The sequence below is a fragment of the Mya arenaria genome, chromosome 4 (genome assembly GCF_026914265.1).
Source record: "Mya arenaria isolate MELC-2E11 chromosome 4, ASM2691426v1".
Classification (NCBI taxonomy): Eukaryota; Metazoa; Mollusca; class Bivalvia; order Myida; family Myidae; genus Mya; species Mya arenaria.
Genome location: NC_069125.1, coordinates 41,101,027 through 41,128,050, shown reverse-complemented (window position 1 = coordinate 41,128,050; position 27,024 = coordinate 41,101,027). Strand labels below are relative to the sequence as shown.

The 27,024-nt window shown below is 36.1% G+C and overlaps 1 protein-coding gene across 1 annotated transcript; it reads left to right on the top strand.

The window, feature by feature from the left end:
* Nucleotides 1-12,701: 12,701 nt before the first annotated feature.
* Nucleotides 12,702-26,491, top strand: LOC128230803 (protocadherin Fat 4-like). The gene is made up of 8 exons (XM_052943245.1): nucleotides 12,702-12,819; nucleotides 13,644-13,766; nucleotides 23,032-23,215; nucleotides 23,984-24,102; nucleotides 24,506-24,646; nucleotides 25,029-25,217; nucleotides 25,549-25,679; nucleotides 26,269-26,491. The coding sequence occupies exons 1-8, from the start codon at nucleotides 12,706-12,708 to the stop codon at nucleotides 26,489-26,491; spliced, it is 1,224 nt and encodes a 407-aa protein (XP_052799205.1). The 5' UTR covers nucleotides 12,702-12,705.
* Nucleotides 26,492-27,024: the final 533 nt, after the last annotated feature.

Sequence of the window (27,024 nt, the reverse complement as noted above, 5' to 3'; positions counted from 1 at the left end):
ATCTTAGCCTAAGTATCTGTGATTAATGCCACTGACTTATGATATACCTTTCCTCTTTCAGGACTTTGACCTCCTTGTCCTGGGTTATGGCCCTTGCCCTTTTAATGAGATGAGACATCCGCCACCAGGCCTACAGGCAGTTCATTCTATGGACCCATGGATATTTGGGGGCTGGGGATAGAAGAGTTATTCCCTCATGCTGTGTTTCCCCGATCCATATGGACAATAAACTGGCTTTATGCCATGTAGGGTGCAGTAGGGCACACATTTTGCGTGGAATCACAGGGATCAACAGGGATGACAATTTTCCTCCTTTTAGCGGTTTTCATCTTTTTTTTGTATTCAAAAACTTTCGATGTACAACTGAATTTATGTAAATAGTGTGATTGTGATATTACTATTTTGTTAGGTTTTGTCTTTTAGCAGGATTTTCATCAAATATTTCATTGTAATAAATTCAGCAATTTCTATCCTATCTTGATGAAACATGTTCAGAATGCTTGTCTGCAATATATCTTGCTTATGTTTTAATATGGGTCAACCCGGGTCAAAATCTAGGTCACCAGGTCAAATCTTAGGAAATATATTTTCACATCATAAATTCAACATTTTTTTTTTCATATCTTGATGAAACTTGGTCAGAATATTTGTCTGCAAAATATCTTGTTATTTTTTATATTGGTCATCACAGGTCAAATTCTAGGTTACTAGGTCAAATCCTAGGAAAATCTCTCCACGTCATAAATTCAACAAGTTTTGTCAAATCTTTATGAAACTTGGTCAGAATATTTGTCTGCATAATATTTTGAAAGTTCTTTAATATGGGTCATCCCCGGTCAATATCTAGGTCACAAGGTCAAATCTTAGGACAAAGAATCCCAAGGTCATAAAAATTCATTAATTTTTTGTCAAATCTTATGAAATTTTGTCAGAATATTTGACCACATGTTGTCTTAAACAATTTTGAATATGGGTCACCTCAGATAAAAAAACTAGGTCACTAGGTAAAATCTAAGGAACCATTTTCCCAATGTCATAAAAAAATGAAATCTTAGATGATAAAAGTGTGTCACCTGGGGTCAAAAACTAGGTCTCTGGGGCAGATCTTATTGCAAAAGCTGATGTATTTAAAATCATGTTCTAATTATTCAGAGTATTTTAATTATGCTGTTGGCTTACGCCAAGGGGAGGTAATGTCCCCTCTTTTATTTTCAGTCTTTGTTGAAGACTTTGAATTGTATTTACAAAACAATGTTGAATCCGGTTTACAATTTGATGATATAGTATTGATGTTACTGTTATTCGCAGATGATATGGCCATTGTAGGTAAAACACCTAAAGACTTGCAAGATCATTTAGACACATTATTCGAATATTGTAATACATGGGGACTTAAAGTGAATACCACTAAAACTAAAATTATGGTTTTTCGTAAACGTGGTGGATTATTAGGCACTGAGCATTGGACCTATAATGGAAACATTATTGATGTAGTAAATGATTTTAACTATCTTGGAACTGTTTTCAACTAACGGGTAATTTTGCACTTCATCAAGAACATTTAATTGGCACAGCCCTTAAGGCTATGAATGTTCTATTATGCAAATGTAAAGATTATGACATTAGTCCAAAAACGTTTTGCCAATTGTTTGAAGCTTTTGTTTTGTCTATTTTGAATTATGCTTGTGAAATTTGGGGAAATTCTAAATCAAAAGAAATAGAGAGAATACACTTAAAATTTTGCAAAAGGCTACAGAAGGTTAGGCTAAATACATGTAATGCCTGTATCTATGGTGAACTAGGAAGATATCCGCTTTATATACATAGATATATGAGAATAATGAACTATTGGTTTAAAGTAGTTAAAACTGATAATATTATTTTAAAAACTGTATATGAGCAAGCTTTGTCAGATTATAATAATGGTAAAAGAAATTGGGTATCAAATGTTAAGAATTTGTTAGACGCTCATGGTTTTTCTTATATATTCGACAATGTTGCCAATATAGATTGTAAAGTTTTTTTGTATGAATTTAAACGTAGACTGCTAGATATTTTTTAGCAAAATTGGCTCGGAACATTTAACACTAGTACAGTTTTAACTATATATAAAGAGATTAAATCTTCATTAGAATACAATAAATACCTCGATATTTTACCAACAAAGTTATGCTTGTACTTCTCCAGACTAAGGTTATCTGTATTTCCTCTGAGAATTCAGACTTGTATATATGCCAAAAACCGAATAACTCGAGAGGAACGATATTGTTCAACTTGCAATATTTACGATATTGAAGATGAATTTCATTTTATATGCATATGTCCATGTTATTCCGATGTTAGAAATATCTAAAATGTTGTTACTATATGCACCCTTCTGTATACAAATTTCTACATTTATTGAAATCAAATGATAGAAATGAATTAATTAAAAACTAGCTTTGTATATTAAATACGCTCTTGTTATTCGAAATAATTTGTTGAATGTTGAAAGATAAATATCAAGTTCAGCCTCCAATTTTTTGTTACACATAGTAAATGATAGTATGTTGCTTTGTTACACATAGTATGTTGTGTTATTTAAAACAAAACATATTTACCATTACATGTTGTATATACACGTTGACATGTTTTATGAAAATATATATGTTTATGTAGATGATGTACATTGTACAAGTCTAAATAAAAATGTCTGTCTGTCTATAAAATGTTCCACTTTTCCTCACACAAATGGAATAGTTTCTGTTGATCAGGTTATTTGTATGAACAATATGTCCGTTAAGTATAAATATGGGTCTTTTTGGTTAAAAATACTAGGTCACTAGCTCAAATCCTAGGTTTGCAAAATTGCATCATCAAATAAAAAAAGCGTCGTTGCCACATTGGCGTCTTGTTTACAAAAATTATTCGATCTGATCAGTTTTCTTGACATTTCAAAATGTTCAAATATGTTGTTAAAACATAGCATGACCATGAATTGTTCTGTATATTATTGTCAATGACTTGTTTTCTTAATAAAATTTGTACTGTCTGCTTTCTAATATGTTTTTGTAACCATTTTCTTTTCTACTCAAGAAGCTCATTCAAATGATGCTCAAGTAATATGTCCGTTTGCAATGTCTAAAACATCCTTATTCAGTGGAGAAAGCCCAATATCCTTTCCGCTATCATAGCCGCCTAATGCAGACCCTAAATTCGGGTGTCCCCATTACCTCTATCATTCACCGGCGAACTACCACAGCAGTGTAAACCGTACTCAAATTTTCAGCTTCTGATTACCGCTATCGTACAGCGTGGGAATACCACTTATTTTTATAATCTTGTACATGTTTTGCTAAAAGCAGAGACTTAAATCTCCCGATTAAAATGCGTTAGCAATTAGGTAAAATGTTTATCAATTTCGAAACAGTACAAATTTATAACACAATTAAAGAAATTAATTACAAGCATTATATAGTACATACAATTATATAACATAACACCCTTATAAATCAAGTTTGCATTTCACGAATTAGTGACATATACATTATCCCTTATTAGGTAATGTTCTAGTGAAAATGTACATTTTTCCTTTTACTTAAATCCTTTAATAGACACATTAATACAATGAAATGCATTTTATTGGTTTTGTTATGTAACGGCAATTAAAATATTCACTTATTTATAAATATGACATACCGGCATAACTACGCTCTGGTTGACTTCGGAAAAATACAAAACTCTCATTAATACACTACGGATATGATGAATTTTGAACAAATGTAGGAATAACCGTAGACGTGTGTTGTAGTAATTTGATTGAAGACAATCAGTAGGTAAACGCACATGCAAAACAGCGCAATGGTAATCCTGTGATATGTAGGTTGTGGTAATTTTCATCTTCAGTATTGGCTACTTTTTAATATTTATAAAACTACTATAGGCGAGTTTTGTAGATAGGAATTACATCTTTGAACAATTTGTTAAGCACATAAAGGATAATATTTTGCATTAATACACTCTGGTAGTTCTAGTACAAACATTTCAGGTATATATATTTCAAAATTGCCGGAGACGTTTAATGTTATGATCAATCCTGGAATTCTACCACCTGTGCATGCATAGATACACTATGGCAGTTTTAACTTTTGTAGTAACTCGATATTTATGTTGTTTTCCTCATAAATACGCTACGGCTAGTATTTGATATTTCTTAAGCAGCAATTTTGTACTACAGTAGTAGAAAAAGGTTTTCCAAAATATTTCAAAAGTACAATGCTTAAAAAGATGTTTGTAAGGCAACGTTGCGAAATGTTTGTATTATTTCAATCATATTATGCATGTGTGTGCTTGAATCGGAGTAAATTGAAAAAATCCACATAAACATTCTCTGGAATGCCATGTGTGACTAAACTATGTATGTATAAATACGCTATTTTAGCCGTGCTTAATTTTAATGCAGACATCACATTATCACTGTTTTCCAGTCACGTGTCATTCCATGTAAAATTCAGTAATAAAACAAAAAGTGAAACTTATGATTTAAGAAGTGGTGTAACAATGTTTGTGTCTCTAGTTCATTGTTGTTTGGGTCCTTTACGTGTACCTTAACAGGGCCTATTTTTTTCTGTTCAACTAATGGGCTTGTCCCTGTAGTTTTCATTATATTATACATATTTTTGTTAATTTTAGTATTTACACATGCAGAGAGCGATTACAAAACAATATGTTTTTTATCAAATAAATCAGAAAGGAATTAAAATAACAATTCTCTATCATGATATTTTACACACATGTACATTCATTTCCTATATACCGGTAAATGTATACTTATAGGACTAAAATCCAAATACGGATTCACAATTCAATAATACATCAAGGTTATAACATGTATAGATCATTTATTTACATCATAGGAACTTGAGGAATACATAGGGATAAAATCAAACATGACGAAAATCATTAGTGATAATAATTTTTCTTCCATCAACAAAGAACACATGTACATAATTATATAATAGAAACACATAGACCAAAACATAAATCAAAGTATTTGACTGTAACTATTATATTGCTAAAAATATCGCAAGATTTGTCACGGGAAACAACACCAGTATAATCACAGCATGCGATTAACGAAACGGCAACAGAGTCTAGTGGAGTTTCTGGTGTAATGCAATATCATCGGTTTGTAAAAAGAAATCACATATTGATGAATATTTGTTATAAAGACACGTTGTTAGCGACAATAGCATTGTATATGTGTAATTTCGAAAAATATGTCCTCATTTTAAGCATAAAATGTTTAATTCTATAAAAAAAAACCCATTAAAACAAACATTATTCGTCCCTTCAGGAACAAAAGGTTGACACCTGAACAGCATTTTGTTATGATTATTTCATCAAAACTATATTGAAAATCTATTTTAATGCATGATTGATCTAAACGGCGCTTTCTTGTACTAGACTCTGAATTTCAAGATGTGCCATTAAACAGTAGAAATAATTTAATGTATGCATTTTCATGAACTTCAGAGGCCGTTCATTGTTTCGATTTAAGGGTCATTTCAAAATGCAATTACATAAAAAACATATATTATTGAAAATGTTTTACATACATGAGTTGTTGTTTTCCATTCCTCCGTGTTTCTGGAGCCATAGTCTTGTTGGACTTGACCTCCACTCGGCCTTTCCTAGCCACGATACGAAATAAAACATTCCCTTAAATAAAATAACATTTCATTTGAGTTTTATTTTATAAACATTAGAATTTTTCCGCCGATAAGTTGTTCTGCAACCTAAAAACAGAAACATAAAACATTAAACAGCTGATTGATTTTAAAAGATCATGTTCATGTTTCATTTTGGTGGTACATGCAACGATCATAATGTTATTAAACCTGATTATGGTTACTATTTAACATTCTACAGCATGTTTGTAATATACTGTAAAAAAAGTATTACCATTCTCTCAAACAGGTTATAGGTAGCAGGAGGGTTGACGCTTTATACATGATGAATCACAAGCGAGATGTCCACGGCAATCCACACAAATTAGGTCCACAAATAAGCGTTTGTGTTGGTACACTGTAAATGTTGACTGTCTACAACACCCCTGTTCTTTTTTAATTAAAAAATAACTTTGATGCATGTTTTTTCCCACTTTCCTTTTGTATTTACTTCTTCCGTCAAAACCTTGTTCTGTCGGCTATTTATTATAGGATTGAAACATGTCATCGGGTTGCACACATGTTTTGATTGTTCCCATGCAGTGGACATAAGCTTCCGGTCCGAAATATTTTATGCCATGTGTTCCCCTCTGCTATTAGCATCCTAACATTGCCATCTCTTTTCGTGGACTGAGTTTGCGATTAACCAATATGTCCTTCCGGTGTCTAATGCGTGACATGAATGTATAGTTTTTTTTCCAAACGCCGGAGGAACTGATGATTTAAACTTGTCGGCAAATACAACATGATCCTCCTGTGATTTTTCCTCTTCAGTTCTCTACAACTGTTTGAGTCAACCCTACTTCTATCTTTCGACTTAAGAAAGCCTGGTAACCCCATGACACACAGAGCACCAACGATTCTTGAATGTTGACCGTGACTATTGATCATTGCTTCATCGACAGATATGTATTGATACATGTTGTATTAAGTCATGATCCTTTGCCATACAACTTTCATAACAGGGGTCACTGTGGTTCCAATGTAACCTTGATGCGACCTTGTGATATTAGTCCGGTTGGTTTATTGTCTATTGCAGTGGTTTTCATGGCAACTGTGACAGCTATTTTGTAATGGATGTTCTGTTGATATATTTGCAGTCACTATGGTTTCCATGATAACTTTATAGCGATCACGTCATAGATGTCCGGTTGGATTTATAAGAAAGTTATAGCATATATTTCAACAGTTTTAAAAGGAAGCGTAACTAGCGTTAAATGACCTTCAAAGGCAACGTCGCCTTTGAAATGGGTTATGTTATGTTGTTTATACAGGAAATACCGCTGCGTAGTTTTGCATACTTCTAGATTTAAGAACGCTACCAAAGTGCACTTAAGTGACTGATTTAGTTTAATTCAAACATGAAATGTCTACCTTATCGAAGTTAACACACAGTCCGTAAAACAAATATCACAGTAATACCACTGCGCAGTTTTGCTCATTTCTTAAATTTAACAGTGATACCACAGCGTACTCCTGATACAAGAGGAAAAACATAAGCATGCTGTATTATTAAAGCAAATTTACAAAAGCCAGAGGCGAATAATGTTGAATGACGATTTTTAAAGAAATATCGTTGCTTATTTTTGCATGGTTATTATATTTTAAAGAAATTCCATAGTGTAGTAACTGTTTCTAAGACAAAGTACCATAGTGTATTAATGCTGTTTTTAAAATTCACAATCCTTCTTATTTTAATGAAAAACGTACCACAAGTTTGTGGAAAATGTGCATTTTGCGGCTGTGGAACTGGGCGTACCTACTTTTTCGGTACGTTTCAGTCATCTACAGTATTCCTACGGTAAAACAGTAGCGGTAACCAGCACCCTTGAAAAATTGGTCTGCATTAGGCGGCTACGGTAGCGCGTCGATGTACGGTAGCGGTATTCGAAAGGATATATGGATATGGCTGCCAACTCATAGCTTTTATAGTTTTACCTAAATAATACTGGAAAACTTACTCATCATTGCTGCAATTCCTAAGTGGCCATCTGTTACTAGCTCTGTGATGTTGACCTGGTTTTGTTACAAAACCAGGTGAAGAGATCCTCAAGGCATGCTTTAAGTGCCACCTTCTCCATAGCAACTGGCTTTCTGTCTGTTTCACATTTGTCTACTGTTTTTAGCATAATGACCTTCTTCGTTTCATTGTCTATGACAGAATATGAACAATACTGAGCAGAATGACCAGGACTGGCATTTCGGCCATCTCCTGAAAAACGAACATTATAGCTGAATTGAAATTCTATCACAAGAAACACTGAAAACATGTACCAGTAAATCAGTTCATTGGATTTGTCATCTTTACTCAGAAGTTTTCTAACCGGTCCTTGCTACTTGGAACAGACAGGAGTGACACGGCAATAGATCAACCAGACTATAGATGCATAATAGGGACATTAATAAGTTAAAGATGCAATCTTACTCACAAATAAGATTTTAAACAATGAATACAATTGTTTTGTTATGTTTGTAATATACATGTATGTATTGATTTTCAATAATATTTTTAAGATGAATGACAAAAAAAATAAGATGAATGAGAAAAAAAAATGAGATAATAACCAAAACACTGACATCTGCTGATGATTACAAATACATACTAGTTTTAAGGCACTTCACAAGTTATTGATAGGAACATGGGATCATGTGGTCAACACAGTAAACAATCAACTGAATAATGTCAAAAGTATGCTGTAATAATTGACCCAAGATGAACTCAGAACATTTCTAACAACACACCTAGTATGACTACATCCTTTCCACGAAGAGATTGGAACAGGTCTTGTTGGTGAGTCTCCCAGTATCAGTCCAGAGAAGGCACAAAGTATAATGTCCGCTGAATTCGGAAGAACTTTGAGGCTGATGGAAACTTCAGTTGCAGCATGTCTGCCCAAAGTTTCATCTTTACAAAGTTGTTGCCTCAGAGGACTGTTGTTGCAGAGCTAAAGAAGTCACCGGAGAGAACCCCTCTGTTTAGTGTTAATTCAGGGAGCACCAGCGTGTAATTCTGTGGCCTTCCTGACATACCTATGGGTAGATAAAAAATGAATTCAAAAACTTATTTGGTGAGTAACATACTAGGCCCGTAAACTATTCAGTTACCTGCAATGACAGCTACATAAATGATAGCAATGTACATAATCACAAGAAATATAATTTACAATACAGTGGTGGATCTTCAATGGGGATAGGGTTGTGCCCCCACCCCCAAAGATGAATGGCAAAATTACATTTGTAGATAAGTAAAAATATTTCCATTTAAAAGATGCTGAAAACAATTATTAATAAGAATCAAAATTCACAAAATGTTTAAAATGTGTCATTTCAATTAATCAGTTAAAAGAATGTCCAGGCTGCCCCCTGCCGACCCCCCCCCCCAGTTATTTATTACTGGATATTCACTACTTTATCCTGTACACACATTACATAACTTAGCAATCTACTTATATAAGTCTTGAAGTTTGAAAATTTGAAACACCCTGTTTATACCGCACCACCTCACAGGTTTGTAAGCATGCCCCTTTCAGTCATTAGGTCTTACCCATTCTATGATGCAGGGCTCTCGCGAGGGGGCGACTTGGGCGAAGTGGTCACCTAAAATTCCCAGACTTCGCCCATTTGTATCATCAAAGCGACATTGACTTCGCCGAAAAATTTAGCACATTGTAAATCTGTCAATCAGCGAGTATTTGGCCAAATTGTCCCATTCGTCAAAACATCACAATAAGCCATTCATACAAATTGGTAATCTCCTAATCCGATAATTGGGCCGTGTCATCCAATGCTCTCCTGCATCTGGATGTCTTTGGAGCCACATATCTGACAAGTGGAAACTTTCATATCTGCCAAAGCTAGGAGCTGGTCGAGGAATAAAATACAAGTGGGGGTGCTACATTAGCGCATCAATATCAGCTTCATTTACTTTCTTTTTCTGGCCATCTGCAGGACTTGCTACCTCCGCTTCCTCACCATCACTTTCTGCAGCCTCTTCCTGACCAAATACTGCTTCTTCAAGGGTTTCGATGTTGTGTCCAGCCAGAACATTTTGTGTGTAACGTGCAGTGTGGCAGCGAGCGTTATCCTGTTGTAGAATATCAGCATGACGGTTGGCTATGTATGGTGCAACGACGGGAACAATGATTTCATCACAATAGTGAACAGCATTTAGATTTCCACATATTGTTTTAAGTTCTGTTTTCCCACTATATGAAATCCCGCCCCATATCATTACACTTCGTGACCACCGTATCGATCACATTGGATGACGTTAGTAGGATCCAGCCGTTCACCTTCACGTCTCCATACACGCACCTAATGCCACCTGCCCTTTGCAGATTAAATTTGGATTCGTCTGTGAAAACGATCCTGTTCCATTGCTGCTTATTCAGCCAAGATGTTGGCGAGCTCAATTAAGATGTGCTATACAGTGACACACACTCAGTGGAATGCCAACGTAAGGGCGAAGAGCGCGAAGTTGTGCAGCCTTCAAACGATTACGTGCGGTGAAAACCTAAATTCCGGTTCCTGTGGCAATCCTCAATTGATTTGCGATCTTCCGGGCAACCATGAAACGATGACGTCACTATATACCTTAACGTTGCCTGTTTGAAAGAATCGTTTTTGCAGAGGAAAAATAGTCCGTTCGTGAACACCAAAAGGAAGTGCGATGTCAGCTACGCGAATACCGGTTTCCAGCAATCCTAAAGCGATATTTCTGTTATCTAATGATAAACCTTGGCGACGGCCCATGATTGTTGTCGATATTTTGTGTCCAGATTATTTCAATGTGACCACTACACTATTTATTTGATAAAATTGCCGACAAAATGACCATGCCGATTAACGTGTGCACGTGCACCATATGAACTTCGAAAAAATTGCAAAACTACTGTATGCAGTGGCAAATTAGGGATTAACCGATGTATTGATAATAAATAGGTCAACCACATCATGTTGTTGAGATGTATTTACTTAAACTATTTTCAAAATTGTTGACTTAGTTCAAAAATGAAAATACTGACTAAACTTTTTCTTCTGAGTATAGTTTTATCAATTGGATAACAAATAAAAGCATTGTTTTTAATGTGTTCTTGAGTTTTAAAATTCCTCCATAATTAACATTTTCTGGCTCGTCTACATTTATTTTTAGGTGAGCCATCCATCATTCAAACACTAGATGTGTTAATGCATGTTTGACTTATTAATAATAACATCAATTGAGATTATTTCTAAGTTCAATTGTATTGATTGACCAGTATAATTTTTGAATGGATTACATTATATAATAAGGCCATTTTGACGTGAATATAATATAATGATTATTTGTATTTTAGGGAGGTAAAAAAACACAAAATCATACCATGCTATGATTTTATATAGAAATTTAAGGAATAATTTACCTTGTTATTAAATTACACATTGCAATGCAAATAATAAATGCAATTTGTTCTTTTCATTTGACTTGCAGAACTTTGCAACATAGAAAAATGTAAAAGAGATGTCATCTTTCGGGCGGGTATACAGACCCCATTCCCCAGAATAAAGGGTGCACTTTTCCCCCAAAATGTTGGTAAAAATTCTGGTCCATTAATTTAATCCAAAATAATGGGGCAAAATGATGTCACAATTTATAATCTTTCCAACAAGAGTTGTCACAGATTGAGTGCACAGCTTTTTAACCCTTTGCATGCTGGGAAATATCATCTGCTCAAAAATGTTGTCTGGTTTATTCTAAATTTCTTTCAATTTACTTAAAACTTTGGGAATATATTGACTGAGTGGCAAACAACTTGGAACCTGACCAGGCGCCGGGTTACTCGGTGTCTGGTCTGGTTCCAAGCTGTTTGCAAAGCCTTTAAAATCGCCATCAGCAGCTTAAGGGTTAAGATTGAAACATACATGGATCACTGTGATTGTGAAATCAGATAAAATGTAAAACCTTAACCAGAATGTATATACTGTATACCCACCCGATAATTAAATAACTGAGGTTTACAAAACCAGTGACTAAAGTTAAAACACGAACCTGTCGAGAAGGTGTTTTGCTACATCACCGTAAGTTTACCATCCCATCTGAAGTTTCAAGGCTTTCCATCTATTTAAATGAATACCTAAATAAACTGTTGAAGACATTTCTTTTACATTGTCCTGTCTTTGCCGCTTTCTGATCTTCAGTTAATCTAGGTCTTCCTCTCTTTCTCTTTTCTCCAACGTCCATCTTTTTAATGAGATGCTGACCTCATTGATTATTCATAACTATCACGTGATTGTCTCCGTTGAATTCCGTAGGCCTTCGGAACTGCTCGGAATAACTCCCGAGTAGGCCATAGTGGATATTTTGGTAACCACCATAAAATAAATATGGTCTGATAATTGCGTTAATATCAGACCATCGGAGTGAAATCTAGAGACAAAATTTCGCACAACGCTAAATTAAGGATGCCTTTTCACGACAGTTGTGTTATTTTTGTGTTTGATAAATCAATTTCGCGCTGAACGTACAATTTTAATAAAGCCTAATATAAAAAAAAAACAGAAGAAAAAATAAGCCTTCTAACCCTACTTGTTTCTGGAAAGGATGTAACCCCAACCAAACCCAATTTATTTTGGCCTAAAGGTTTTTATAAGCTTCCCATGTTCTCCTGCATCATCAGTGTTACAACATAACCAAACTATAGCAAGATGATTTTATTTTACAACGTTTATTGAAGATTTTTTTTCGCTTGTAATGACAGCTGTTTTGTATTAGACCACTTGTTTAGAATAACTTAGCTTCACAGACCTTACTGAAGAATTACATAAGTTTTTTTTATGTTGAAAGTTATGGCAGTTTTTTATGTTTTTTTTTCTGTTAGAAATTTTTTTGGCTGATGTACATATTTCTGGAGACAAATGAAAATTTAAATATCGTTGTTTTCAGTTCCAAGTATCCCTGCGCGATCAAGGGCAGCCACAGTCATGTTCTGCAACTGACACCACAACGGTGACTATCACTATGTCAAGGAACCAGTTCTCTCCCTTGTTTTTCAATTCTACATACTCCACCACCGTCCTGGAGTCGCAGTCTGTCGGAAGTTCAGTGATGATTGTATCTGCTGAGGACACAAGTGTATGTAAACGAATTTGAAAGCTTATTTTATAGTTAATACAGTCAAAACTCGCTTTTAGTTAAAACAGTTGAAACTCGCTTACAATTAATACAGTCGAAACTCGCTATGTCAAACTTTTCTTATCTCAATGTTCTGGTTATGTCAAACTTTTTTTTTCGGTTTAGTTTTTCAATTTTTGTAGTTTGGTTATATTGAATGTTCATTATCTTGGAAGTATTTCCCAAGGTCCTGACAACTTTGACAAAGTGGTTTTTGACTGTACTTATTTCTTTAAGTTTGATTGTGACATAACTTGATAGCTTATACAATCACTCAAGTCTCACATAACTTGATATAAGCATAAACACAGTCACTCTAAAGTCTTTTTGCTTGTGCTCTTTTTTTAACCTTATTGATAGAAAGTTAATTTTTCAAATCATAAAGTCATTCTACAGAGTGAGAAGAATTTACAAGTTTAAACTGACAATGGAAAAAATAATATTAAGTACTTGTACAGTTTATATTATTTGAAGCAATGCTAAATGACTGTTTGTTGTATATTTCAATTAATTTATAAAAAGAAATTTCATCTATATTAAGTTTTTCTTTCAACTTGATGTAATATAAAAAGGATAATTATTTCCGTTCTAAAATGACGTTAAAACAGTGTCCCTGCAGCCCTGTGTGCACTGACACTGAGAGTGGGCTAAATTTCAAAAACTGTGAAAAATATCAATTTGATATTTTAACTGTTTCAAACAGTTAAATATCAATTCTTTTTCACTGATAAATCTTTATAAACCACCAGAAAGCATATAATAAAAAAACTATTTTTCCATTTCAGGCTCAATTCAACCAGCTTACATTTTCCATTATTGGAGATGACACAGCGCCGACCTACTTTGCCATCACACCAGCATTTTACAGTCTGGTCGAACCTTGCAAATGCAATCAGGACAGATACTATGTATGTTTCTAGGTGTTCGAATATTCGCAAAGTTTAATATTGGGACTGAAGTCTGCTTTTCAATGTTAATTTGTAGAGCACCTGCATTGAAAATAGGGGTTCCCAAATTAGTTTCCCTGATTGGCCATATTGTTTTCAGTTTTAAAAGAAGTGACATATTTCCACATTGGAGGAGTACTCTTTTCTTTGCTTTTTAAAAATTCGTTATTTGATGAGCATATGCTTTTTACGAAAATCATTTATTTACAAATTGCCAATATTTTTTTGTGGCAATCTACCAGAGGCCAATTGTTTAAAAAGTTATTTGCAGGTCATCTGGTAAGTTTATACATGCAAGCAATTTTATTGGTAAACAGCCGATATTGGATAAATATTGACCAATCAATCATTTTAATTATTTTTAGCTCACCTGTCAAATAGTGACAAGGTGAGCTTTTGTGATCACAATTTGTCCGGCGTCCGGCGTCCGTCCGTCCTTCGTCCGTCCGTAAACTTTTACTTTAAACGACATCTCCTCATAAACCGCTTAGCCAATTTCATCCAAACTTCACAGGAATGTTCCTTGGGTGGTCCCCTTTGAAAATTGTTCAAAGAATTGAATTCCATGCAGAACTCTGGTTGCCATGGCAATGGAAAGGAAAAATCTTCTTCTCCCAAACCACAAGGCTTAGGCCGTTGATATATGGTAGGTAGGATCACCAAATGGTCCTCTACCAAGATTGTTCAAATTATAGCCCTTGGGTCAAAATTGGCCCCGCCCTGGGGGGTCATGGGTTTTCTCTATATGTTTATAGTGAAAACTTAAAAAATCTTCTCCTCTGAACTTACTTGGCCTAGAGCTTAGATATTTGTCATGATTCATCGTCCAGTGGACCTCTACAAAGATTGTTCAAATTATGGCCCTGGGGTCAAAATTGGCCCCGCCCCGGGGGTCATGGGTATACTCGATATGTTTATAGTTAAAACTTCAAAAATCTTCTCCTCTGAACTTACTTGGACTAGAGCTTAGATATTTGGCATGATTCATCGTCTAGTGGACCTTTACAAACGTTGTTCAAATTATGGCCCTGGGGTCAAAATTGGCCCTGCCCCGGGGGGTCATGTGTATACTTGATATGTTTATAGTTAAAACTTCAAAAATCTTCTCCTCTTAACTTACTTGGACTAGAGCTTAGATATTTGGCATGATTCATCATCTAGTGGACCTCTACAAAGATTGTTCAAATTATGGCCCTGGGGTCAAAATTGGCCCCGCCCCGGGGGGTCATGGGTATGCTCTATATGTTTATAGTTAAAAATTCAAAAATCTTCTCCTCTGAACTTACTTGGACTAGAGCTTAGATATTTGGCATGATTCATCGTCTAGTGGACCTTTACAAAGATTGTTCAAATAATGGCCTTGGGGTCAAAATTGGCTCCGCCCCGGGGGGTCATGGGTTTTCTCTATATGTTTGTAGTGAAAACTTCAAAAATCTTCTCCTTTGAACTTACTTGGACTAGAGCTTAGATATTTGGCATGATTCATCGCCAATGGACCTCTACAAAGATTGTTCAAATTATGGCCTTGGGGTCAAAATTGGCCCTGCCCCGGGGGGTCATGGGTATACTTGATATGTTTATAGTTAAAACTTCAAAAATCTTCTTCTCTTAACTTACTTGGACTAGAGCTTAGATATTTGGCATGATTCATCGTCTAGTGGACCTCTACAAAGATTGTTCAAATAATGGCCTTGGGGTCAAAATTGGCCCCGCCCCGGGGGGTAAGGGTATTCTCTATATGTTTATAGTGAAAACTTCAAAAATCTTCTCCTCTTAACTTACTTGGACTAGAGCTTAGATATTTGGCATGATTTTTCGTCTAGTGGACCTCTACAAAGATTGTTCAAATTATGGCCCTGGGGTCAAAATTGGCCCCGCCCCGGGGGGGTCATGGGTATGCTCTATATGTTTATAGTTAAAAATTCAAAAATCTTCTCCTCTGAACTTACTTGGACTAGAGCTTAGATATTTGGCATGATTCATCGTCTAGTGGACCTTTACAAAGATTGTTCAAATTATGGCCTTGGGGTCAAAATTGGCTCCGCCCCGGGGGGTCATGGGTTTTCTCTATATGTTTGTAGTGAAAACTTCAAAAATCTTCTCCTTTGAACTTACTTGGACTAGAGCTTAGATATTTGGCATGATTCATCGTCTAGTGGACCTCTACAAAGATTGTTCAAATTATGGCCTTGGGGTCAAAATTGGCCCTGCCCCGGGGGGTCATGGGTATACTCGATATGTTTATAGTTAAAACTTCAAAAATCTTCTCCTCTTAACTTACTTGGACTAGAGCTTAGATATTTGGCATGATTCATCGTCTAGTGGACCTCTACAAAGATTGTTCAAATAATGGCCATGGGGTCAAAATTGGCCCCGCCCCGGGGGGGTAGGGTATTCTCTATATGTTTATAGTGAAAACTTCAAAAATCTTCTCCTTTGAACTTACTTGGACTAGAGCTTAGATATTTGGCATGATTCATCGTCAAGTGGACCTCTACAAAGATTGTTCAAATTATGGCCTTGGGGTCAAAATTGGCCCCGCCCCGGGGGGTCATGTGTATACTTGATATGTTTATAGTTAAAACTTCAAAAATCTTCTCCTCTTAACTTACTTGGACTAGAGCTTAGATATTTGGCATGATTCATCGTCTAGTGGACTTCTACAAAGATTGTTCAAATTATGGCCCTGTGGTCAAAATTGGCCCCGCCCCTGGGTGGTCATGGGTTTTCTCTATATGTTTATATTAAAAAAAATCAAAAATCTCCTCTGAACTTACGTTGCTTAGAGCTTAGATATTTGGCTTGATTCATCGTCTAGTGGACCTCTACAAAGATTGTTCAAATTATGGCCTTGGGGTCAAAATTGGCCCCGCCCAGGGGGGGTTAGGGTATTCTCTATATGTATATAGTTAAAACTTAAAAAATCTTCTCCTCTGAACTTACTTGGACTAGAGCTTAGATATTTGGCATGATTCATCGTCTAGTGGACCTCTACAAAGATTGTTCAAATTATGGCCTTGGGGTCAAAATTGGCCCCACCCCCTTCGGGAGTCATGGGTTTTCTCTATATGTTTATAATGAAAACTTCAAAAATCATCTCCTCTGAACTTACGTGGCTTAGAGCTTAGATATTTGGCATGATTCATCGTCTAGTGGACCTCTACAAAGTTTGTTCAAATTATGGCCCTGGGTTCAAAATTGGCCACACCCCGGGGCTGATGGGTTTTCTCTATATGTGTTATTGTGAAAACTTAAAAAATCTTCTCCGAACTCACAAAGACAAGTAACGTCTTAATTTAAACTGGATAACATATTTAGTACACATACCAATTTTCAATATGGGCCACATACAACAATTGATAACAAATATACATATATAGATACACACGTAAAATCAAGTAGTGACAAGAGCTTAGATATTTGGCATGATATATCATCTAGTTGACTTGTACCAATATTGTTCAATCTTTGGCCCTGGGGTCAAAAAATGGCCCCGACCGGGCGGTCATGGGTTTCCTTATATATGTATATGATGAAAACTTATAAAATCTTCTTCTCCGAAACCAAAAGGCGAAGGCCTTAGATATTTGGTATGAAGCATTGTTTATCGGACCACTATTAAGATTGTTCAAACTTTAGCCCTGGGGTCATAATTGGCCATGCCCCGTGTTCATAGGCTTAGGTTTTCAATATTTTTATATAGTCTTATATAATAAAACTTTAAAAATCCTCTTCTCCAAAATATAAGACCTAGAGCTTTCATATTTGGTATATAGTGTTACCTAGTGGACCTACACCAAAGGTATTCAAATTATTGTCCCGGGGTCAAATTGGCCTTGCTCAGGGGTCATTTGTTTTTACATTGTCTTGTCACTTAAACATCTTTTCCTCTGAAAGTAAAGGTCAGAATGACTCCATACTTGATATGTAGCATCCTTACATGGTCCTCTCTCAACTTTGTTCAAATGGTTTTGTTTGGCCCCTTTTAGGGGTCACCAGAGCAAAAAATAGAAAAACCTTTAAACAACTTGATCTTATTAACTGCTTGATGGATCTTTAAGTCTGAAGCATAAATCCTAGCATGGGCCTCTGTCAGGTCTTTTCAAATAATTTTGTTTGGCCCCTTGGCAACCTAAAGGAAAATGTCAACAATTGGTTATACGGTAATCATCTTCTCCTAAACCGCTTTGACAATTTTGATGAAACTTCATAGGAATGATCCTTGGTTGGTGCTTTTTCAAAATTGTTCAAAGAAATTAATTCCATGTAGAACTCTGGTTGACATGGCAACCTAAAGGAAAAGTGTCAACAATTGGTTACAATCATCTCCCTTCCCTAAATTTGCCACCAACTTCCACCAAATGCCATGGATTTGGGTGGCATTTAGTGGAAAATGGGTGGCACTTGTGGAATATCAAGAATTCCACCAACTGCCATGAAATTTCCACCCAACTGGAGGTGGCAGTTGGTGTAAAATTGAACTCATTTTTTTTTCATGTGGCACATGGTGAAAAAGTTGGACTTAGTTCATTTTTCATATGGCAGTTGGTGAAAAACTGGACTTAGTTAATTTTTTGGGTGGCATTTGGTGAAAAAAGACTTAGAAAATCTCAAGAGTTCTGTAAAATGGAACCATAACTTATCATCATGGAATAAGAATAGCATCTACGACAGTTGCTGTTCATGCTGCTGTTTTAGCATCATTACATATGCTACTATTTAAAACTAACTGGTAATACTACTTTTGGTGATTTCTCCCACTACTACTATAACTACATGTGCTACTACTCTTCATCATGTTGGTGGTTCTATTGATGATGATTACAATGTTGGTGGTTCTATTGATGATGATTATGATGTTGGTGGTTCTATTGATGATGATTATGATGTTGGTGGTTCTATTGATAATGATTATGATATTGGTGGTTCTATTGATGATGATTATGATGGTGGTGGTGGTGGTGGTGGTGGTGGTAATTATGATGATGGTGGTGGTGGGGATTATGATGATTGTGGTGGTGGTGGTTGATTTTGACAATTGTGGTGTTGTTGGTAGTTCATTGTGGTGTTGGTGAATATGATGATTGTGGTGGTATTGGTGATGATGATGATTGTGGTGGTGGTGATAGTGATCATAATGATTGTGGTGGTGGTGACAACAACAACAACATGTTGTTGATGATGATGATGATGATGATGATGATGATGACAACAACAACAACAATGTGATGATGATTATCATGATCATGATAATGATGAGTAAAACTAAGTCTTCTGTGTACATGTGCTCTAATGCTATTTCCCCAAAGGTACAGGGATCCCATTAATGTTTGATTTAAACTCGGAATGACCTCTCTGCTGGAAAATCTACTCAAAATATTTGAATCTTCTGACAGTTACGAGCATTAATTTTGTGGAACTTTGAATAGTGAGAAAAAATTTGTGAAGTTTTGTTTAATAAAATGGATTGATTATAAGGTAACTGTTTTTTTTTATCATATTAACAACCAAAAAAGATCATGACTTATCATTTTATTTTATTTTTACACATATTAGGCTCTTTGTCTTTGTTTAAAGTTTGACTAAGAGATAAGCTTTATGCATGTACTGTCAAGTATGTTTCACTAAAAGTCTTTATTCCAAAAGAATTGACAAATACTTAGTCAAGGAATGTACTAAGTTTAAAAAGTATCATTCAATTTGTACAATGAAGTTGAAGATGCATAAAGAAATGTTATACACATTTTTTTTCCAGACAAAACCCCCCATAACGATGACAATGTACTTGGACAAGATTCTAAGACCTTTTTGGTATATATTTGAATATAACAATAACTTATAATGAAGACTGACCTCATAGTTTTATCATATTATATTAGCTAATACTTATTTAAAAGTGCTAAGTGCTATAAAGGGTGAGATAAACAATATTAAATGCCAGTCAAGAAAAGATGTAGATTTATAAGATCTTAAGGGTGTGTGTGTTTTTAAGAAAAATTGTTGAGGTATTGACAAAGCCTTCGTGTTATTCATGTTGTTGGCTGCATGATTTTGAAAAAGAAAAGATATTCAAGTGAATCTTGGTGAGGCAAACCCTGTTATATTGAACAGATTTATTAAAATGATCGCTTTTTCAGAAAGAAATATGAATAGAGGACTTCTATAGCAGAAGAAGTATAGCCAAACTTGCAGAAAACAACAACCGGATGTGCATCACTTGAAAGAAAAGAAACAGGTTATTGACATTTCAATATTCAAATACCAAAACCGGTAGTTTAATTAACTTTTTACCTGTATTGTCATTGCTAATACATAGACGAGTGCTCTTGTAAAACATATTTGCAATGATTCAATGTATGAGGCTGGATTCTATATTTAGTTATGGTAATATATCATTTTGTTGTAATACTTGGTATTAATCTGGCTAGGCCCAAAGCTGAAGAAACATATTTAAGAGTATGTTTTTATTGTTGTCATTTTATTTATGAATCTAATTTTAAAATATATTTTGAATAATGATAGCTAAAATGAAACCTCCAATATAAATAATACTAAAACTGTTTTCAGGATTTCTCCAAATGTAGAAATGCAGACAGCTCTTCACCATCAACTGTGATCCTTTGTAATTTTGTGTACATATGAAACTAAATGACTGCAAAGAATTGTGTTTTTTTTGTTGTTCTTAGGTTGTTGTATGCATACTTCATAATCCCATGATTTAATTTCCGCCAAGTGCCACGTAATTTCCATCAAGTGCCACATTGGCATGGCATTTGGTGAAAAAAGATCAAAGAAACTGAATGTGGCATTTGATGGAAAATTGTTCCAATACTCCACCAACTGCCACGTTGGGGTGGCATTTGGTGAAAAATTTGCCACCAACTGCCACGTGGCATTTGGTGGAAAACGTTCCAATACTCCACCAACTGCCACGTTGGGGTGGCATTTGGTGAAAAAATTTGCCACGTGGCATTTGGTGGAAAACGTTCCAATACTCCACCAACTGCCACGTTGGGGTGGCATTAAATGGTGAAAAAAGTTTGCCACGTGGCATTTGGTGGAAAACGTTCCAATACTCCACCAACTGCCACGTTGGGGTGGCATTTGGTGGAAAATGGTGAAAAATTAGATCAAAGTCCCATTTTCTTCTGTTTTTCATCATTTTACACCAAGTGCCACCCGTTCCAATACTCCACCAACTGCCACCCATTTTCCACGTCCAATTCGTGGCAAATTTAGGGAAGGGCTTCTTCTCCTAAACCGCTTGGACAATTTTGATGAAACTTCATAGGAATGATCCTTGGTTGGTGCTTTTTCAAAATTGTTCAAAAAAATTAATTCCATGCAGAACTCTGGTTGCCATGGCAACCTGAAGGAAAATATAGGCTGTCGTGTCCGTGCTGTGACTTACTCTTATATGGACAGATTTTAAAATGACTTGCCATATGTTTTCGACATACCAAGACAACGTGTCATGTGCAAGACCCATGTCCCTACATCTAAGGTGAAAGATACACTAAGTGTTTATTCACAATGGAATGCTGAATATGAGGACATAAAGAGTGTTGGCTGTCATTTAGTATGATTGTTGTTTTTTTCTATGCTCAGAGGCAATTTAAGATAACTTGCAATATGTATTTGACACATAAAGGCAAGATCAACTTTTTATGTACTTGTTCATAGATCAATGTCACATTGGGGGGCATTTGTCACATACTTTGACAGCTCTTGTTCAATATTCTTTGAGAAACAAGCTATATTAATAACAAAGGTTAAACTCTTTTACTCAGGTGAGCGATTTAGGGCCATCATGGCCCTCTTGTTATCCAAACCAAAGAATTATCAAGTTTTATTTAATTGACTGCAGCAGCCAAAACTCGATAAGCTATGCACAGGTTATTTTTTTGGCTATTTTTCACATACAAGCATTTTGATTGGTCCTCAGTAATTATTGGACAAATATTGACCAATCAAATACTTTTGCTAACTTTAACCAATTAATAAATAACCGTATTTTATTTTATTGACTGTAGAATTTTTAGCTTGACTATTCGAAGAATAGGTGGGCTATACTACTCGCCTACGGCTTCGTCCGGTTCAAGTTTTAGGGCAAGTTGGGATTTTCACTTATAAGTCCTTACCCTACATTCAATTGACTTAATACTTCACGCAGTTTTTCAGGGCCATCACATGATGAGGTTAGATAACTCCATATTATTCTTTACAGAGATTATGCCCATGATTGACTATGGAACTTCGGTTAAAGTTTTAGGGCAAGTTGGAATATTTATTAATAAATTCTATATCCTTTCTTCAATTGACTTAATACTTCACACAGTTGTTCAGGACTATCACACAATGAGGTTACATAACTCCATATTATCCTAAATGCAAGTTATGGCCCCTGATTGACTTAGGTTAAAGTTTTAGGGCAGGTTAAAGTTTTAGGGCAAGTTGGTATTTTCACAATACCATTCATTCAATTGACTTAATACTTTACACAGATGTTCAGAGCCATCGCATAATGGGGTTTGATAAATCCATAGTATCTTTTATACAAAGTTATAATGGCCCCTGATTGACTATGGAACTTAGGTTAAAGTTTTAGGGCAGGTTATGATATTGTTTAATAACTTCTATACCCTTCATTCAATTGACTTAATACTTCACACAATTGTTCAGGACCATCACCCAATGAGGTTACATAACTCCATATCCTTAATACAAGTTATAGCCCCTGATTGACTTAGGTTAAAGTTTTAGGCAAGTAAAAGTAAAGGGCAAGTTGGGATTTTAATAAAAAAAACCTTCTACACTGTTCATTAAATGCACTTAATAAAATTCAAAATTATTTACGACCATCTTACAACAAGAAACATTACTCCATTTTAACCCTAAATAAAAATTATGGCCCTTGATTATTTTTTATTTTTTTTAACTTCTTTTTAAAGGCATATTTGTATATTCTTAACCACATTTTCATAATGGGAAATCAAGTTATTTGAATGACTTGCATCATTGTTTGGGCGGGCTGGTGGTAGGGCAGCATCAAAGTCACCTTATGTATCAAATAATTTGAGTTAGGTTTGACATAAAGAGACCGAACTTGGTAATATTACATCGTTATTGTATTCTAAATCAAAGCGGTGTGGTCGAGCGCACTGTCTTACGACCGCTATTGTTTCTTTTGAAATAAGAGTTAGATATTTATCAATTTAATCTCCAGGTACCTGTTCTCGCCAATGACATTGGCACGCCCACATGCAGTGCCACGGCCATTGTAATTGTGGACATTCAGCGCAACTTCCTGGCTCCTGTCTGGACAGGGACCAACAATGCTCAGTACTTTGTCACCATTCCGGAGGTTAACGCACTAGGAGTGCCATTTGTGGCTGTCTGCGCTAGCGATGGTGACTCACAGGATTTTAATAAATTTCTTTTTATTTCATAATGATATTAGCTTATTACCTTGTCCAGTTTGCACACTCACTTCTCACCTAGTGGACCTGGGTTTGATTCCCAGCTTGTTAGTTTGGTTCATGGTCATCAATGGACAAATGGGTTTCCTCCACCCGTGTACTGTTTGCCTCAACAATACATTTCTACTCTCTCGCATAAAATTGTGTCAACGAGAGTGATTAATATAATGTTGTAATAACTTGTTTTACAATCGTAAAATAAAATGTTTAATCTATTTAAATTCACTATATTAGAATTGGAACACCTGTGGTTTCATAACTGCAATTTCTCATTAATGCATTTTTAATTGCTTTCCTTTATTTAAAACATTTGTACATTATTAACAATGTTGTAAACTTGTTAAATGTGAGACAATATTTTGTACTCCACTGAAACCCTTTAACTTATCATTTAAAAATACTTCAATATAACAAATACAGAATAAGTGCTTTCAAGTTTCATTCATTATAATGTGACCTCTTCCTGATGTTAATGCACCAATGTGCGGCATTCATCACTTTTTGAAAGCATTTGACAAAAAAAAAGTTCTTTAAAAAAACTAACCTTTTAAATGATTTAGGCGTAAGTTATGTGTAATAAAATATGCACCTTTCTATTTCTCAGCTGACAGTTCGCGCTATTGATGGTGGTACCCCACAGCGTGAAGCAACGACATCTGCCACAGCTAATAATTCAGGCATATGACAATGGCATCCCAGCCCTTTATGACACTGAAACAGTAACTGTGACGGTGACACAGAACACCCAGCCGCCCACATTTGCCCAGCAGGACTACACAGAAACGATCCTTGAGACCCAAGTCCTTGGCTATATGATCGTCACTGCGTGCCACTGACCCTGATCAACTTCTGGCACGTAGAATTAAATCGTTTTGATAGTGTTTTTTTTTTGTTGTTTTGTATAAAGCCAGTTTTGCAGGGTGTTTCAACCAATTTGATCCAAAAAGGGGGGTTGGAACCCAATGAAGAGCCTAAAGGCACCCCCCCCCCCCCCTCAAATCCATTGCCGAAATGGATTTCAGCCTTTTGACTGCCAGGTTGTATTAAGTGGCTCTAGTTTAAAAGAAAACTTATATTTGTAAATTTGATTTAATAGAAATATAAATGATTTAGGCACTTTAAAACGACTGTTACAGGAAATCGTATTGACCTTTCATAAATGTCTGTACTTTTTCGCAAGTATTTTGTTCTCCACAAATGTTGGTTGTTTGTGTGCTCCAGGGCCAGGTGAACAATGTGGAGTACTTTGCGACTGGTTCACAGCAAGCTCTTCAATACTTCTTCCTCAACCCGTCCACCGGTGAAATTTTGGCCAGGCAGTCCCTAAGGAATAAGGTTTCGTTCGCCAATGATGTCTACACAGTGAGTGAAGGGTTTTCAATTGTGAAATTAAAGATACCCAGACTCAGAGATAAAACTAGTTCTCTGAAAGCCCCATTAGCCTTAATATTAAATATTAAGTGGTAACCCCATAGAATGTGTTACAAACCCCATACAATTTGTGGCTAACCTCATGCATAACAATTTTGTTGGTAGCCCCATACAGTTTGTGGCTAACCCCATACATACAATTGTTTGAAGCCCCATCATTTTGTTAGTAACCCCATACAATTGGTTGGTAACCTCATACAATGTGTAAGTAACCCCATACAATTGGTTGGTAACCCCATTTAATTTCTTGGTAACCCCATTCAATTTGTAATCATCTGAAAGGTATTTGTCATGTTCCTGTCCATCTTTCCAGATGACTGTGTATGCCCGTGATTTTGGCACCCCGCAGCTTCAGAGTCAGAATTTTGCAACAGTGACGATAACTGTTATTCGAAACGAGAACTGCCCAGTGTTTTACAGGGCTCCCTATGCAGCTGACATTTCCCAGAGTCTGTCCTCAGGAACCAGTGTCTTCCGTGTGACGGCCACTGATGCTGACATGGTTTGTGATGTTTGCTTTCTTTGTCGTTATTCAAAAATTGTGTGTTTACAATGTTGATGATGCCAAGCTGCCCAAAATATTTTAAGCAAAATATTTACTCCGGAAATGAAATAAAAACAAATGCCTATATACATCATCATATTCTTTGGATTGTTCAATTAACACACCTTCAATAACATCGGTTGAAATAGCTCAAATTAATATTCTTTGTATTGTTCATATTTTGTTATTGACAAGACTATATCCTTAAAACTGGGCAAAGCAGGGGCAATGGTGTTTTACCACTGAAAATTAGCATCCAACTTAACATGTATTCATTTCATTGTTACAGACCCAGTTTGGTCAAGTGTCATATGCGTTTGTCGGTGACAACAAGGCTGTGAACCTGTTCAATATTGACCAGAGCAGCATCATCCGTACATCTGGCACCTTGTTCGGGAGATCAGAGTCAACCTACACTGAGTTGTTGATCTTTATGTCATGGTACAGTTACCTATACTGGTGTTGAGAAGGTCCCATAGCTCAGTCCGTAGAGCACTCGCCCTGATAGCGAGGGGTCCCGGGTTCAAGCCCCGGTCTGGCTGCACACTTTTCTCACCCTGTGACATTTGGCGCCCAACGAGGGACTTTACCGGTATATATACTCAATATCCTACCTGTGGGTTCGTCGAGATAATGTTTACCTCGTTCCCAATCCTGTTAATTGGGGGACAAATTTCAACATGGTAGGGGAGTGTGTCACGGTATAGTTACTTATAGAGGTGTTGAAAAGGTGTGTAAGCAGTCTGGTTTGATTAAAAACCTACTTGGTCTTGGTATTGTATATGAATTCTTATGAGCCAAGTAGTCGATCAATTTCAATATACCTGGTTCAATTCTCAATTGAGAACTTCGTCTGTTTGGTTGTTCTTGTGATTACTCATGAACTGTAAATGGTTCTTGTTTCTCATGAACATGGCAGATAAAACCTCCCACACAAAATATCACAATAGCTCTTCAGAGGTTGTTACTCATGAAGGAGATGCAAAGCAAATATTTTTTTCCCGGTCAGAGTGCGAGCCTCCGATAACAGGAACCCAGCCTGTTCCATGTTCGAGATTGTGTACTTCACACTGAGTCGTAATGAGAACACTCCAGTATGGCTTCAGCTAATCAGCAGCTCGAGCTACCATGCATCCACATCTGTGCTTGAGAATACCAATTTCAACGCCGCCATTTACAACTTCCAGGCCAGAGATAATGATGTGTTAGGAAATTTATACACTAAGCGGTAAAACATGATATAGGGCCAATTTTATTATCAAACAGAATTTGATTTATTTTTGTCTATTATAACTATATATTTATTGGTTTAAATCATCAAATCCCATTTTTCTTGGAAATACCTTCCGCATGTAGATATTAAATATGGGTTGTCAAAAGCATTCAGAACCTTTGACTATTTTAGTCAATGTGATTTCCATTAATTTTTCTTTACCAATGAATCAATGCCTGATAAAACATGTGTTTAATGCACCAGTCAATTGTAACCTTGCCCCCCCCCCCCCCCCCCCCCCCCAGGTCCGGGGGTATACCGGGGATAGCTGGGAAAAAGGGCTGTGTTTTTACTCTCCAGGTGCACCAGCAGGGCCGGGTAACCGCGATGGTTTGCCATAGCGCCAAATTTAGCAGAGATTGGCCCTTACATAGAGTCTCTGGGGTGTGGGGGCATTTGGCCGGGGTTTAACCATCAATTCGTTCCCGCAGGGTGGGGATTTTACCTGGGGTTGGCTGGACCGAAAGTCAAAGTCCCGGCTATTCCCCGGAC

Bases quoted from the DNA above. Each gene is read 5' to 3' on its own strand.
- LOC128230803 (XM_052943245.1), top strand. From the start codon at position 12,706: ATGTCAAGGAACCAGTTCTCTCCCTTGTTTTTCAATTCTACATACTCC. The intron at 12,820-13,643 runs GTATGTAAACGA...TTTCCATTTCAG, and splicing joins TATCTGCTGAGGACACAAGT to GCTCAATTCAACCAGCTTAC. The intron at 25,680-26,268 runs GTTGTTGATCTT...TTTCCCGGTCAG, and splicing joins TCAGAGTCAACCTACACTGA to AGTGCGAGCCTCCGATAACA.